At 36.6% G+C, this 15525-nt stretch overlaps 1 protein-coding gene across 6 annotated transcripts in view; it reads right to left on the bottom strand.

The window, feature by feature from the left end:
• Nucleotides 1–15525, bottom strand: part of LOC125071855 — a 110905-nt gene that overhangs the window by 22034 nt on the left and 73346 nt on the right. For 5 of the 6 annotated variants that reach the window (XM_047682263.1, XM_047682261.1, XM_047682262.1 and 2 more), the window contains 10 exons: nt 14646–14804; nt 7328–7538; nt 6061–6186; nt 5012–5179; nt 4610–4777; nt 4088–4213; nt 2843–3050; nt 2596–2758; nt 906–1045; nt 182–302 (listed from right to left, as the gene is read on the bottom strand). In XM_047682263.1, the coding sequence (XP_047538219.1) occupies nt 182–302; nt 906–1045; nt 2596–2758; nt 2843–3050; nt 4088–4213; nt 4610–4777; nt 5012–5179; nt 6061–6186; nt 7328–7538; nt 14646–14804 (1590 nt within the window). Of the gene's footprint in view, nt 1–181; nt 303–905; nt 1046–2595; nt 2759–2842; nt 3051–4087; nt 4214–4609; nt 4778–5011; nt 5180–6060; nt 6187–7327; nt 7539–7925; nt 8023–14645; nt 14805–15525 lie in introns of those variants that run through there. The other variant, XM_047682264.1, reaches the window with a different exon arrangement.

The raw sequence follows: 15525 nt of genomic DNA on the forward strand, positions 1-15525 counted from the left end.
GTCAGAATTGTTATTTTAATGTGTAAATACAAGTGTTAAATAATGATATTATGAACTACACATTCAAAGTTATGTATAACTTAGCTTTAATAATGATCTCGTATAAATAATGTATTTAGAAGGAGTGTATATTATGTATGGGTGCGTGTGCGTGTGCGTGCGTGTGCGTGCGTGCACGTACCGGGCGGGGTGCGCGTGCGCGGGCGCGGCGGAGGGGGGCGGCACGGGGATGCAGTTGACGGGCGTGGGGTCCGGCGCCATCTCCTCCATGCTCTGCTCCTTGTTGTCGGCCGCGCGGGAGCCTGGTGCGGGGAACACTACATGTGTTACTATTTTTCAGTTCGAGTGATAGAAGACATATATTACATTTAACATATTGATATTATATAACCAATAGTAATTATCAAAAATGATGACACTGTATGAATAAATAAAGCCATATTGCATCAGTATAAAATATAAGTTGCAATTAACTATTTTCTTAGGGTGAGGATTAGATTAAAAACAAATTTTTAGAAACATTTCTTTACAAATACTGAAAAACCCACGATGACAATTGTCTATGAATTTATTTATATATGTGCTTGGCCCAATCCCATGTATTTTTAGTCGATGTTATGTTTAATACGCGAAGTGGAAAGGATTTGACGAAAGGATTAGCTATGCAAGGATTTTACTGCACGTCAAAGGGATTTATAGCGACAAAGTTCGTGGTATTGGCTCTGCATGCTCTCAGTTTACGGCGAAACGTCGAGCGGTATGCACGGCATGTTTTTTTTAGTGCAGCCAGTACACCTGTTGAGACCGTTAAGGTCCTATTAGAAAAATAACGACACGTGTATGTGTATGTTGTATAATCATACCGTCAAAATAATTAAAAATAACAAAATGTATATTATAGTCACCTTGCGACCGTTGCAATCTCGTCGTGACACCTGCAGGCAGTTCGGGCTCCGGCGCTGGCCTCGGCCTCGCGTGTCGCCTCGGTCGCGGTTTTCGTAGTAACTGTTTGTAATTTTCTGCTTTTTTCGATAGATAGTAGAACCTGTGCACGGAAGAGGACATTACCGAAAGTACACAGTTCGTAAAACAGCTCACAAGAATAAAATGATTCGGCTAATTGTAAACAATTTTTAATTTAATTGTTGGAAATATATCACAGTACCGAGTCTGTTGAGAAAAACAAAAAAAATGGATAACATTGGATTAAGTGCCTCGTAAGAGAAATCCATCGCTACTGCGGCAAAAGCGATTCGATAGTTTCTGAATCGTTCGAGGAGATCGCTTACGAGATCATAACTTTATTTTGTGAAATAAGAAGTAAATGGAACATTTCATTTACTTATGAAAATAATTGAACTAACGTTTTACAGCTCATTCGTCGGCCAGTCGTCATTTTAATAAAGACGTATAGCCAATTCCGACGGCGAGAAGACAAAAGCCAAATAAAAACATTTAACATCGAATTGACGATATCACTGTCGAGAGCTTGAATGACCTAGGATATTCAATATCTTTTTGCACTTTTGAAGTAAAATTAAGTAAAATGTTGCATTATAAATAAAAATATTAATCAAGAACTGTTTATAACGCATAACACAGATGAAATATTAGAAAATTTCATACATAAATCTAAGGTTTGTTTATCTTTTATTTTTATAGCGTAGGTTGGCGGACGAGCATATGGGCCATAAGAAATATTAACCATTCCTTACATTGACAGTGGGTCACCAACCTTGGGAACTAAGATGTTATGTCCCTTGTGCCTGTAGTTACATTATTCTTTCTTCGATTGTAATCTATATATATATATATATACAGTAGAACGCCGATTATCCGAATTAACTGGGACCGGAGTCGATTCGGATAATCGGACACAGACCAGTAATAAAGAAAAACGAACTGTCATATAGAATAAATATTATCAAATTTAACAAACACAGTTCTACAATCATAACAGTTGAAATATATCTGGACTCCAGCGAATTAATTGTTTGTTAATTTCTTGTTTTTTGGTAGTAGCCTTAAAGCATGAATTACAGAAAATAACTAAAATTATCTCTACATACATACTAGAATACAATTCAGATAGTACTAAAAATATTGTCGGAAATCAGTTATTGTAGTAAAGTAAATCATAACGTATGTTCCAATGGCAGTAGGAGTAAGGATAAGCAAACCTCAAATTTAAATATCTCTTGCGATTTCCTAATACTTCTGCTTTATAACATACTACAAATAGTTCTTTACTAATTTATATATGATGATGATGATATATATATAGTAACCGTCATTGACTACAAATTGTTAGTGAGAATTTTTAGCCAGAGTATCTTGATATTTTTGAATCGCCTCTAGAGTGCCTCTAGTTGCCACCACTATATATATATATATATATATATATATATATATATATATATATATATATATATATATATATATATATATTGTCAGTATATGTTATGTGCTTAAAAGTTAAATATACATTGCAAATTTTGCATTTTGCAAATCACATCCACGGTGGATTGCACGTCGTAGTAGTAAATCTAATAAGTGATCAGATCGCAGACGTAGCACACATCCTGCTCTGCGTACCTAACACAATCCCGGACGCTCTTCCTCGGCAGGAAGGACGCGATCTGGCCGAAGTTCTTGGGGTGCTGCAGGTACTTCTCGCGGAACAGCTCCCGCTCGGGCTGCGTCCACACGTTGCGCAGCTGCAGCCCGCGGTACTCGGCCTCCATGTCCATGCAGCGCTCTGCGGACAGCGGGCGGTCAGCGCGGGGTGTGGGCGTGGGGGTGGGGTGCGGCGCGGGGCGCCGGGCGAGGGGGGCACACTCACTGTTGGTGTCGAGCAGCAGCGGGCGCGGCTCGCGCGGGTCGCGCAGCAGCGGCGGCACGACGGTGAGCGAGCGCATCTTCTTGTCCTCGTGCTCCTGCTCGTGCAGGCCGTCGGCGATCTCCTCCAGCTCGGCCTCCGACTTGACGCGCGCGCCCAGCCGGTTGAAGCGCTCGCGCTCCTCGCGCTGCTTGCGCAGCTCGGGGAACACCTGCGGGGGGGTTGCGTTTGATAGCTTTCTGCGGAGCCGAGCCGAATCTCGGCTCGTACGCGATGACCCAAATGACATTTATTATGGACGAGATAGCATTAAATTCGAACGATATGTTACTTATTTAGTACGTACGGGGATGACACGTGGTTTATTAGGTTAATGAATTTAAAACAAAACAACAATTTAACGTAGGATATACGTCGATATATACGTACAACTCTGAGCTACTACTGAGAATTTTTCGACGGAAAAACGCCGAAATTTTTTAATGGACTAACCCGTAGTTTGACCTTCACATCTCTGGCGTTTAAACTTAACCAAAAACAAAATTAAATCTATAATGGAACAGAACAATAACATTCTTCTATTCATTTTAACCCCGAAAGTCAAATTTAGATTTGTAAACGTAATTAATTTAGAGGCCAGAATCGAGCTAATTTTTAACATCACTTAATGAGCTCTCTATGACTCGAAAATCGAATGACGATACGTAATAGCAATACATTACGCGCAGACTCGCCAAGTAGATATAAGTATATTCAATGTATATAATTCCAACTGGGTTTTTTTATTAATATAGTAAGTGTACAGTCGTCTTCCGGTGGCAATTGTTTAATTAAAACGAAAAGGCAATAAAACAGTAGCTGCGACGACAATAACAGGAATAAATTATAAATTAACTTGTATCGTTACACGTAATCGTTCCTAATTACATATTTTTGTGTAGACACACGTGATAATGTTTACCACAAACGACGAGGAAAAGATGAAAATATCTAGTATCTGTTTCAAAGTTCAATAAACTTGCTCGCTTTTATTCTATTTATTTGGGATCGGCCTGCTGTTATCTGAACATAAAGATTCGACAGAGTTCAACGTCCGAACGCTTCATATCAAAATACTATATTTAATGAAATGTCTTGATGAACTTCAAACCTAAAACTTTTTCTCAAATATAAAACAAACCGATATACTAACGTGTATCACCCGTGGTCGTATCGTAAATAGATATTATAAGGAATGTTCCAGGTTACCTTCTCGAAGAATTCCCTGTTCCTGGCGTCCTTGGCTTTCCTCTTCTGCCCGAGCTCGAGTCGCTCGACGCGCCTCATCCACTCCGAGGCGCGCCGGCTGTACTCCTCTGTTAACGCATCTTCGCGCTGGAAATTGACAAACATTTTAAACGTGTCCCTGATGTGTTGATCTACATGTGAACAGAAATCTTGTAAATCATTTTTTCTTTACAGTCATTCAGTATATAGAAACTGTCATTGACTAAAAATTGCTACTGAGAATTTTGAAAATATTTAAATTAAACGTAAAAATTGTTACCAAGTTAAGGCAACGAGGTATATTGTCAAATCATTGCTTTCTTAATGTACAATTACAGGACTATGATAATGATCATTTAATGAAAAAAGTTTTTATATAAATTTGTAAGCAAGAATACTTGTAAAAACACAATAACGACGAACTTCCCCGGATCCTCACAGGCGTGAGATCTCTGACAAGCGTACCGACAGTCTAGGATATATGATTGAGGACGGCGGCCGTACCTTCTCCGCCTCGGCCCGCAGGCGGCGCAGGTGGTCGGCGAGGCGCTTGCGGAAGGCGCGGTGGCGGCGGATGTTGTCGTGGTACACCAGCGTGTCCTGCGGCTGGTTGTACAGCGGGTACAGCACGGGCGGGCCCAGGTGCGCCAGCACCGCGTGCGCCGCGCCCGCCTGCGGGGCACACACGCACGTTACGGCTGGCACTACGGTACTTAAGTATTCGTTATCGTCTAAGTTTGCATAAAACGTTTTACTGATTACGAGGACATTTGGATGCCCAGTTCATTATAATCAATGCTCATTAAACTTATGGTTTAATATTTTGTTAATTAATTAATGGATTCCGATGATATTATTTAAAAACGGTCTTGAGGGTCAGAAATAATTGTTATGAGGATGCTGTACCCTCTTCCTGTTGTCCGCGTATATACACTGAGCCAGACTCCGATGCCGGGGCGGCGCCTCTTCCGGTTCCTCGGCCCGCGCTGGCTTCGACGCTGTCTGTTCCAATTCTTCTTGCTTTTTCTTCAGTTTCAGTAGCGTCGTCTCCGACAGCGTCATTTCTCGATCCACCTGAAATTGATAATTATCTTCTATAGATAGGTACTATTACTTATAAAACTTAAGACTAGCATGGCAACATGTAGTGCATGTGAAGGACTTTCCAGCGTAAATACGACTCCAAAGTTTATGAAAGTCTAATATGTTTTATATAATATATGATAAAACTTGAATCGGATTCGTTCGTTAAGAAATACACAGATCCCTGTGAGTATCAAAAGACTTTTCAGTACTGTACATCTGTCAAACCAAGTTTGAACGTAAATAATGAATTAGCTTCCGTAATGGATACTTTTATACCCAGCAATCGGTTAGTGTATAAAATCTTACGCTGCTGCTGAACTTAAAACCACTTCCACAAAAAACATACTTTTGTTACCGGTGACAATGCAATCTAGTTTACTTATTTTTGTTTAGTACATATATATACATAAAAGCATGTTCATTGTCCATCTTTATAAGGACGACGAACGGCCCTTCTAATGATAAATGATCACCACCGCCCATTGACATTGGCGCTGTTCTAAATATTAACCATTCCTTACATCGCCAATACGTAGCCACCAACCTTTGGAACTAAGAAGTCATGTCCCTTGTGCCTGAAGTTACACTAGCACTCACCCTTCAAACCGAAACAAAACAATAGTAAGTATTGCTGTTTGGCATTAGAACATATAATGAACGAGTGGTACCTACACAGACGGGCTTGCGCAAAACCTTACCACCGAGTGAATAAATGCATTTATAAATATAGAAGTAGCATTGTATGAAGTATTGACCACTCCACTTAACAGTCAAACAGAACCAATCCTCAAGATCAAAGTTGTTTTTGGAGTGACTAACTCTCCAAAAAAATTTGGATCCTCCATGACTTATTGTAAACATTTTTTTACCTTAGATATTTGCTGTAGTAGATCGTCTTTTGTTGTCCGAAAGCTCTGGTCCTCGATGGTGGGTTCGGAAGGCGGGTTGGGCGATAACACCTCCACCGAGTTGTTGTAAGAGTTCATAACCGACTCCTGGAAGAATTAAATTTGTATGTGTAATCAATAAACACATGTAATTTATCAAAAAAGCTGTTTGCATTTTATTCTGAATATGATAACGATAATCGACTGGTTATACTGCGTATATTACATTACATTAACAGCCTGTAAATTTCCCACTGTTGGGCTAAGGCCTCCTCTCCCTTTGAGAAGAAGGTTTTGTAAATATAACAATACTCTCATTATCCGATCGGACGGCATATCCGACACAATCGGAAATCGTTCAGGTTTAGGAACAATAGATACAGTGGATAAATTTCCACCGAAACATGTATAAGGGTAATGTGCCCTAGATTTTGGTATCTAAAGCTATGAAATGACCGCTAAGCCATAGAGGCAGTCAACATTCGGATTAATAGCTATATTATAATATACTGCACGAAAAAGTTGTAAAACTAGTCAACAGACAATTTTATTACCTACTTCATAAGGAGATCTAAAGCAAAGCAATTGAAGCGCATTATTTATGGAGCTCGATTCAATGCGCCCGCTGTCCATATTATTTACTCTCAATAGTTTAATTTTTAATTATAATATCGAGTAACACTCGAGAAATACGTAACGTAATAACATGTACTCACACACACAAACGCACACCACACTAGACATGTTATGTTCTATATATGTACAGTTTTGATGTTTAAGACAGAAAATGTGTAGAAAACACATACAATGTACAACAACGGATGACGTACTCATCCAACTCTCAATACTTAAAGCTTTCACACAATTGTGTATTTAATATAACCTAATTGTATTTATGTGAAATATGTTTTTTTTTAACTTTATCGAAACTAAAATGTATTGGATATGTTAAAGGTACAACAAACTTTGAATTTAAGCTTAGGGTTTCATACAAGAAACAATCTTTAATGAGATTTTAAAAGGTTGTCAATGATATCGGAAAAGAAACAGAAACACGTTTATGTATTTAAATTATCGTTCTTTCTTGATAACATGCCGTGATAACTTTTAATTGAAACAACACTACGCTAAAAATGTAATTACCTTTATTTTAAAACCTATAATGGTGTTTTGTAAGTTGTCCATAATAAAACACTAGAGGAATCGACTGTTTTATATAGTTATTAATAATAAAACGTCTGATCCGTACCCGTGTGTCAACCCTGAGCTGCTGATGTGGTGCAGGCGAGGGCCGCTCAGCGGCGAGGCGGATCTTCTTGAAGGGCGGCGGGTCAGCCGGCGGCGGATGGTGGGCTGGCGGCGCCGGCGGCGGCAAGTACGCTGAGCCCAACAGCGACATCCGCGCGCCGGACCGGTACTCGCCGACCGCGCCGCCGCCTCCGCCGCGGGCATAGCTGTCTCTGTAACGACGAAGATACAATTCGTTAATCAATAGTCATTGAAGTCCATTACTGATCACTCGGCCAGAGGCTGCGGCCAGTGGGAGGACGACCTCCTCAACTCCACGCTTCGAGCTGAGCATGTTTAACTACGACGTTGTAATAGAATCATACTTCGTTTAAAATCTTTTGTATTTACTATTCTATCGTCCTTATCACCAATATGTACAAAATGTAAAACTTTTTAAACGTCATAGCTTTTTCGTACTTTTAAAGATAATATACCTATTTATTATATTACTTACTTATTTACAGAAATATTAATATTATTTAAATCTAACCAGTGAACTACTTATTCTAGTCTTTTAAGAAACATCAAAATGTCGGACATTGGAAGGAAAACATAACCTAATTTCGAATGAAACGCGCAATATTCGACGGTGAGCCACTTGACTAGAGAATGGATGTGTGTCGCCTTATCGTATGCACAAGTGCACTGGAGTGGATCAACTTCACGATTGACAATATTCTTATCAATGAAGTTATGATTGATCGGCTGACATTAACCTTGTTTCCTTGTATTATCTATGTATTAATAGCAGAATTAAATGTCATTATTTCTAGGAACATATAAAAACGTCAAAACATATATATAACCAAAGAGTGGGTATATTAAGTTTCCACAGAAGACATTCGGCGTATTTTGTAATAAATGATTAGTTTTCAACAATATAGAAGAATGATACACTATTTATCTAAAAGTAAATTAAATTATAATATTGCACTTAGCTCTAATTTCGAGAATTTTAAGAAATTCCACATTCAAGTTCTAATTAGGTATCTAACCGAACGAGTCCTTGTTATTATTTTAATAACAAGGCTTTTCGTTCTTGTTCGTGGATATTAATTAAAACGTGTATTTGAGATAACGGTTACCACATATTTAAAAAAAGCTGAGGATAAGATTGACGTTGACAAGACATAGAAAATTGGGCGAGTGGAAACGGAAAATAAATAAACATTCAATTTAATAAAAGCCATTTCTCTCTTTCCGACATCATTTATTTGAAATGCAAAAGTAGAAGACAGCATTATTTAGCTATTCAACCACTAATCAACATTTATAAGTTAGGAATATTATACCAATATACCTTCAAGTTTCATGAGTTTACAGGATCATCAGCTTATTAAAACTATCTTAACTATTATGTGATGTATAAATTATCTGGCATTTCCTGACAGTAATTAAGCGAAATTATTGTACAAATTAACTAATAAATGTTTACGTTTAAGAAAATAAAAATGTAAAAAGTTTTTCGTGTAACTGACAGAGCGACATAGTAACAATCAAATACCAAACAATCTATGTTTTTTATATATAAACTATCCCGAGATTATCGAACTCCTGGTAACCCTACTATTGATATACCTTGTAAGGTGTTGAATAGATACAATACATCGTAAAAACCTATGAAACAAGGCTGAACTGGTAGATGAACTAAAAGGAGCCCCGTTTGATTAAAGTGACCGAATAGACTCATTGTCCATTCTTTAATCATCGGTCTCAAAAGCCGATGATTCAGAGTAGTTACTCTAAGCTGAATTATTTACGTAGTTAATACTTATTTTCCGTGAATAAACATGAGCGCAAATACCCATACCAACCAACTCATAAAAGAAACTCACATTCGCGAAGACTCACTTATCACTAAACGAATTATTGTTCCGTATTCTTTATTGACCTAGATAGCGGTACTAGACGTATTTTAATAAAAATATATAAGATTAAACAACATCCGGGATCTAATTTTATTAACTGAAATTATTTTGTTAACTGAAAATTTACTATAATTTAGCGTAACAAAAAAATGCAGGCCATACTACTGTATCAACATTATTGTAACAAAAGCTATATAATTATTCATTATACAACAATACAAACTAAATAAAAGCTTTTATATTAAATTTATTTGTAATTAATTCCTAATGTTTATAGTTAAATCCATAATGTCACAGAGAATCGATATGAATAGATTGAAAGTTCTACTTAGCTCAATAAGTAATGTTACGTACTATAAGACGGAATGAACGCTCAGCTTGCACCAGCGGCAAGACTAAGAAGAACCGTTCCGAAATTGCTAAATTAAGATTTCACATTTTATCTTTGAAGCATTCGCATGGTGACGTGGCGGGCCAGCGTCGGCGGCGCGGGGGACGAGGGAAAGCCGGGAAGGCCAAGGTTGCGGGTGGGGGGCGCGTATAACTGTAGCAGAGCAGAGCGTTGTTTGTTTTTTATTGTTATTCCACACAGGTTGCGACTTGAGAGCGCGTGCCGGGCGGTGCGATGCGTTAAATTCGTGAGTTACCGATGGATAGCTATAGAAACCAAATCTCACACCATCTGTTTCTATTTGTGCTTTTTGTTATTTACAGAGGTACAAAATAATAATCGTCTACATCCAGAAATTAACGTAATGAGAATCGCTTAAAAATAATGTCTTTATGGAAATATAAATCATCAACGCGTAACGTTTATTTTAACGAAACTGGATACCAAGTCATCACTGTCTGAACTCAAACTAGTATCTCGTAACGTACCGAGAGAACTCGCTTCTGTATTCGACTGGCCTGTCTGAGCCACACGTACCTCCCGCTGAGGAGGTGGAAATTCGTTGATGGAAAAAGTTTATTTACTTATTTGAAAGAAAACGTGCATCAATGGTTTATGTTTTGCCAAATCGCAAATAGATGGTCATCGGACGGAGCGTTGAATAAAAACAAACTTGGCCGATCGCCAACCGGAGCACGTTATGAAAGAGATGAAAAGATGCGAAAACTTTCGGATTGCTTTGAAAAAAACTTAACTGCTCGTTGGCGTAGCGATGATGTATGATAAAGTTATAAATATCTAATATTAATGTCATCGAGTAATAAGCAAACACTGATAATGAAATGATAAAATGCTAGCTGCGATTTCGACTGGCCTTAATTTTTTTTTAATTATAAACGCAGTCGTTTATGATTTGACTAAAATTACTTAACTTATTTTGACAATCTAAAATTTGTTAGGTGCAACTAAAAGCATTTTGTAATTCTGTATCATGCGTAAATTTTTCATTTTGCATGGCATTTACTTAATGCAAGAAAATTTGTTAAGTTAAATTTCAAGCTTTTATCAGAAAACGGATGCAATCAAAAATAAGCGTCAAAAAATTTTAGTATATTTTTTGTGTAAAAAAATAACTCGGTCTAGTTTATGTACCTAACATACGTAATGTAGGTATAACATGCATGAAAATATTTGTATCATGATATTTAAATTCATTAATTGCCAAAGTTATAATCCTTCCTTAACATTCGTTTGACCGCTACAGCTGTATACGAACTACGAGATTGACTTTAAAAAACATTAATCAATTCAAGTCTTAAATTTGATATTTTGCTAGTTAGTGATTTTGTGAAAGACGATATGGTTAGAAATAATGTAACTTGTGAGATGACGTCCGACAGAGAAGTATGGAAGAAGAAGACATGCTGCGCCAACCTCAAGTAAAATTGGGATGAGGGCAGGAGGATGATGACGATGCTAGTTGGTATCGAGAAATGTATACACTTCAATGGAACTATGGGATATGACGTGGGATTGTCCACAGCCCCACAGCTGGACATAATATACCTCTCATTGTGAGACTGTAATAATACGGAGAAACAATTATTGGTACAGTTAAATATGCTTAGAAAAATATAATTTGATTGTTTACAATTTTAAGTAGGTCATAGGTCATAACACACAAGAAATAAATAGTTTAAAACCAATAACGGATACGGGTATATCTTAAAGTAATTTATTTATTATTTTTATTAATTTAAAGCGACATCGACGACCGATTATCGACTCTACGCGAACATTATTACGAAATAAGGACAACAACTGTTTCTTTTTTAAATTAAGAGAAGAAACAATACGTGGTCACTATCTCGTTTCATTTGCAGGAAGATCCGTTTTATATTGCAAAAAGAATTTATTTTGTACATTGTCCGCCGGTGATGCAGCCGATAAGCATAACAGTGCTCGTATACGATAGCCTTCGCAACTATTGCTTTTCGTTTTTCTTTAAGTACTGTTCGAGAAGGCTTTATCGAGTATTATTAACTCGACATTAAACAAGTTTGCCTTGTCAGTTCCCCTTCGAGCTCGCGATCTTCGATACGGACGCCTTCGAATTTATTTTCGTTACCTCTGACGGTTAACGGTTGCACCGTTGGAATAATAGAAGGGATATTCAAGTCAACGATTACATCAGAAATTCTACTCCTCTGTGTCTAAGAAGAATAAACTTAACATGTAAGTCTCAAGTCCAAATACGATGAATGCAGAACACGACCTAATAGTTATTTTATAATTTTAAGGACAAAATGTGTTCAATTCACGTTTAATTTTGTTTCAGTCGTAAATCGTATTGTATCAGTATGTATCTTGTCTTGATGTCTGGGTTCTTTGCTAACTATCATAACTATATTATGTTAAGTAATGAAGAACATCGGGCCTAAGTAAACACTAAAACTATTGAGTTAGAAGATATTTTGTTAATTAATATCGATTACTTAACAGAGCATAACTTATATTGAAACTATCTCATTTGAACATTGAATGTCTACTAATCTTTACTAATATTCTAAAGGGTTAAACTTTGTTTGTTTGTATGTTGGGGCAATCTCCGGATATGAGATGATACAATTCTAAATTGTTTTTCATTATTTCTGAATTATATATGTATAAAATATGTATATATCATATACTTTATTAATAAATTGCTCTCGTGCGCAGCCGAGGCGGTTTGCTAGTGTATAACATAATTAAAAACAGGTGATGATTATCACCTTACTTGACCACGTTACTTGACTGTGGTTTGGTAAAATACATGAGGCATATTTTTAGAAGTGAATTTTGGAGTATTAGAAAAGTGTGCTCGCTAGAAAAATATATTTTACGATTATCCTTTAAGATAAACGTATTTTATCCACTAAACCATATCAGCTTTCGATACTTGGTATATCTAATTAATCACTAATGACATTTACTAATCAAGGAAACTCATTTTTATTTATTTATTAATGAATACTTCCCATACAACCTATATATAGTCTGACTGATAACACAAGAGTAAACAATTGCATGCTAGGCGTTATACTATACTAAAAATTAGTAGAAATTGATTTATTGTAACGTCAAATACTTCTCCTTAGTTCAACAGCGATTTGTTAATAACAGAATTCACGTTGTATTCCAGTTTAGTGATTCAGTCATAGTCAACAGTGTAGTCTTCTGTTGACACTTATATAACTAACTAAGCATATTTATATATTTATTTTTAATAAATTACACAAATGAAAAGTCTATAATTTATTTTAAACGTTATGTATTATTTTCAATTCAAACTCAGTGATTGAAATCCATTAACCTAACTGGAAGATTTCGAAATAATAGACTTACGTATACTAATAGAGTAACTACCGAGTTTCTTGCCGGTTATTAATATAGAATCTATATTGTGAACCGGTGGTAGCTTTACTTAATATAGTTTGTTAAATGACGATTCAAAAGTGCTTGTAAAAGCCTACTTGAATAAAGTATATTTTGATTTTTGATTTTAATAATTTAAAATATCACTAATTATTTGTTATGTATGACTAGTTATTTTGCGAATTACACAGTGTATTAATATTAAGATAAACTGTGACAAATAGTTATTGTTCTGTGATTTGTCGATGTCGTATGTAAATAAACAAGTAAAATATTTTTCAATATTTTTAAGTACAATAACATACATATAAAGATGGAAAATTCCAAAGAGATTACAGACGAAGCCTAGACTATTACGTGATCAATCAACCTCGTTTAATGGTATTTCGTTTCCGGATCGACAATGGCACAATGGATTGCGTGGGTAAATCTCTCACCCGCAAAACAGTAGAAAACCTTTATCTTAAATTCCCACATATTACTGTAAGTAGGCTGAAACATCGCTATAAAATCACGATTTATGCTATTCAAACCCGAGTCACAAGAGTGGTTATCATACTGCGTATTAATACTATGTGCACAATTTTATAGGCATGACATAGCACAATTCAAAAATACGGACAGTGCTGAGCAGATTTATAGCAATTCACGGAAGCACTTAAAATGTCATTAGGATGTAAAAGAGCAAATAAATTTTATAGTGACAGTAAAAGTAACCTGTAAATGTCTCATTGCTGGGCTAAGGCTTTGTCTCCTTTTTTGAGAAGAAAGTTTGGACTTTGACTTTGGACTTATTCTACCACGTTTCTCCATTGCGGGTTGGTGGATACACAAGTGGCAGAACTTCATTGAAATTAAACACAGCCTTACGATTTTTTACAAAATGAATTATAAGCACAAATTAAGCAAATGAAAATTCAGTGCTGCTTTTCTGGGTTGAACCCGCAATCATCGGTTAAGATGCACAAGTTCTAATCACTGCACCACGGTAGAATTGTTAGTTAAACTTCCTGTCCTATTGCCTCTGATGATAGAGGGTGGCAGGAAGAATGGTTCATTTTGCGCGGGGAATCGGATTTAACTAGGATAAGCCGTGGCGCCCCCAAAGAGACGGAGAGGGTACCGTTAGCTTATAGTGGGTATTACGGGGCGCTCGGCACCAGGGAGTCCAACATAGCCCAGCTTCATCCAAAGGAAAATCGTAAATGCCTTTTTTGTATTCTACTCCAATAGATGAGGTTTATCCTTGTACATCATATAATGTGTTAATAAGAACTGCACGTGCATTACCAATATTTTTTCACCAATCCTTATCTTATCTATTCGGTATTATATAATTATTCATATCAATAATTTACACCATTTTTTTAAAGTATAATTAAGAAAAATAATTTCTACACAACAATTCAGTGACCACTTGATAAACTTAAACATGTCACCCAAATTTAGGCTTAGGTTTGTGCCTAACGTCTATAAGTGTGGTTTACTGAAGTGGAGAGAAGAAAAGAGTTGGAAGTATTTATTGTATTGTTGAAATTGTTGAAAATTAAAACCTTCTTTGTGTTCTTTTTGATATTAAAACAGTATGCAAATGATATACACACCTGTATGACAACGCAGCGGATCCATACCCTGGCTGGTGCAGACGCAGCTGTGCGGGCGAGTAGGGCGGCGCGTAGGGCGCGGCGGGCCTCGCCGGCGCCACGCCCGCCTGCTTGCCGCCGTACGCCAGCGCCCCGTGCCCGTGCTCACTCTGCCCGGGCCTGAAACGGAAACGAAACATTACTAACTCCATTTATACGAATATCTTAACATAACTAATAACGTACTTAAAAACAGTCTCGTATTCGCTAATATAGGTATATCTAAATACTTGCAACAATTCTAGTTGTGTAAGTGCAAATATAATAATTAAGTTAAAATCTTACTATGTCATAGAACTATAATTTGGTTTCATCGTGAAGCCTCTTTAAATATAGCCTTCAGAATGAATAAGTTACTAAAAACGTTTTATTTACTCGCTAAAAATATTTATTTACGGATAAATTAAACATCTCGGAATCGAAATGAATAGTCATCAGTATTAAATACAGTATCGCTGCCACTGTACCAGAGAATCCATAAATGAAATTAGCGATTATATAATTATTCAAATAATCGTTCCACTAATTGTTATTTTTAGTTACAGAATCATTCGGAATCGAGGCGGCATTAATAGTTTCCCTTATTTACCTAGCGGTTACTACGAAATAATCTGTTCAAGGTCAAGATTTTAACACTAATTGACTGATACATTAACATAATGGGTCCATGTCTCAATCAATTAACGATAAATATTCGCCGGTGATAAGTTACGCTTTATGCCTATATATCACAGAATACAAAATGACCCTGATTCGGAGTTACAGCTCATATTATGGTTTTTAAAGCGCTTTGCAGCTGCTGTTTTAATGTAAAAGTTATATGTTTAAAGATAATTTGGTT

The sequence above is a fragment of the Vanessa atalanta genome, chromosome 20 (genome assembly GCF_905147765.1).
Source record: "Vanessa atalanta chromosome 20, ilVanAtal1.2, whole genome shotgun sequence".
Lineage (NCBI taxonomy): Eukaryota > Metazoa > Arthropoda > Insecta > Lepidoptera > Nymphalidae > Vanessa > Vanessa atalanta.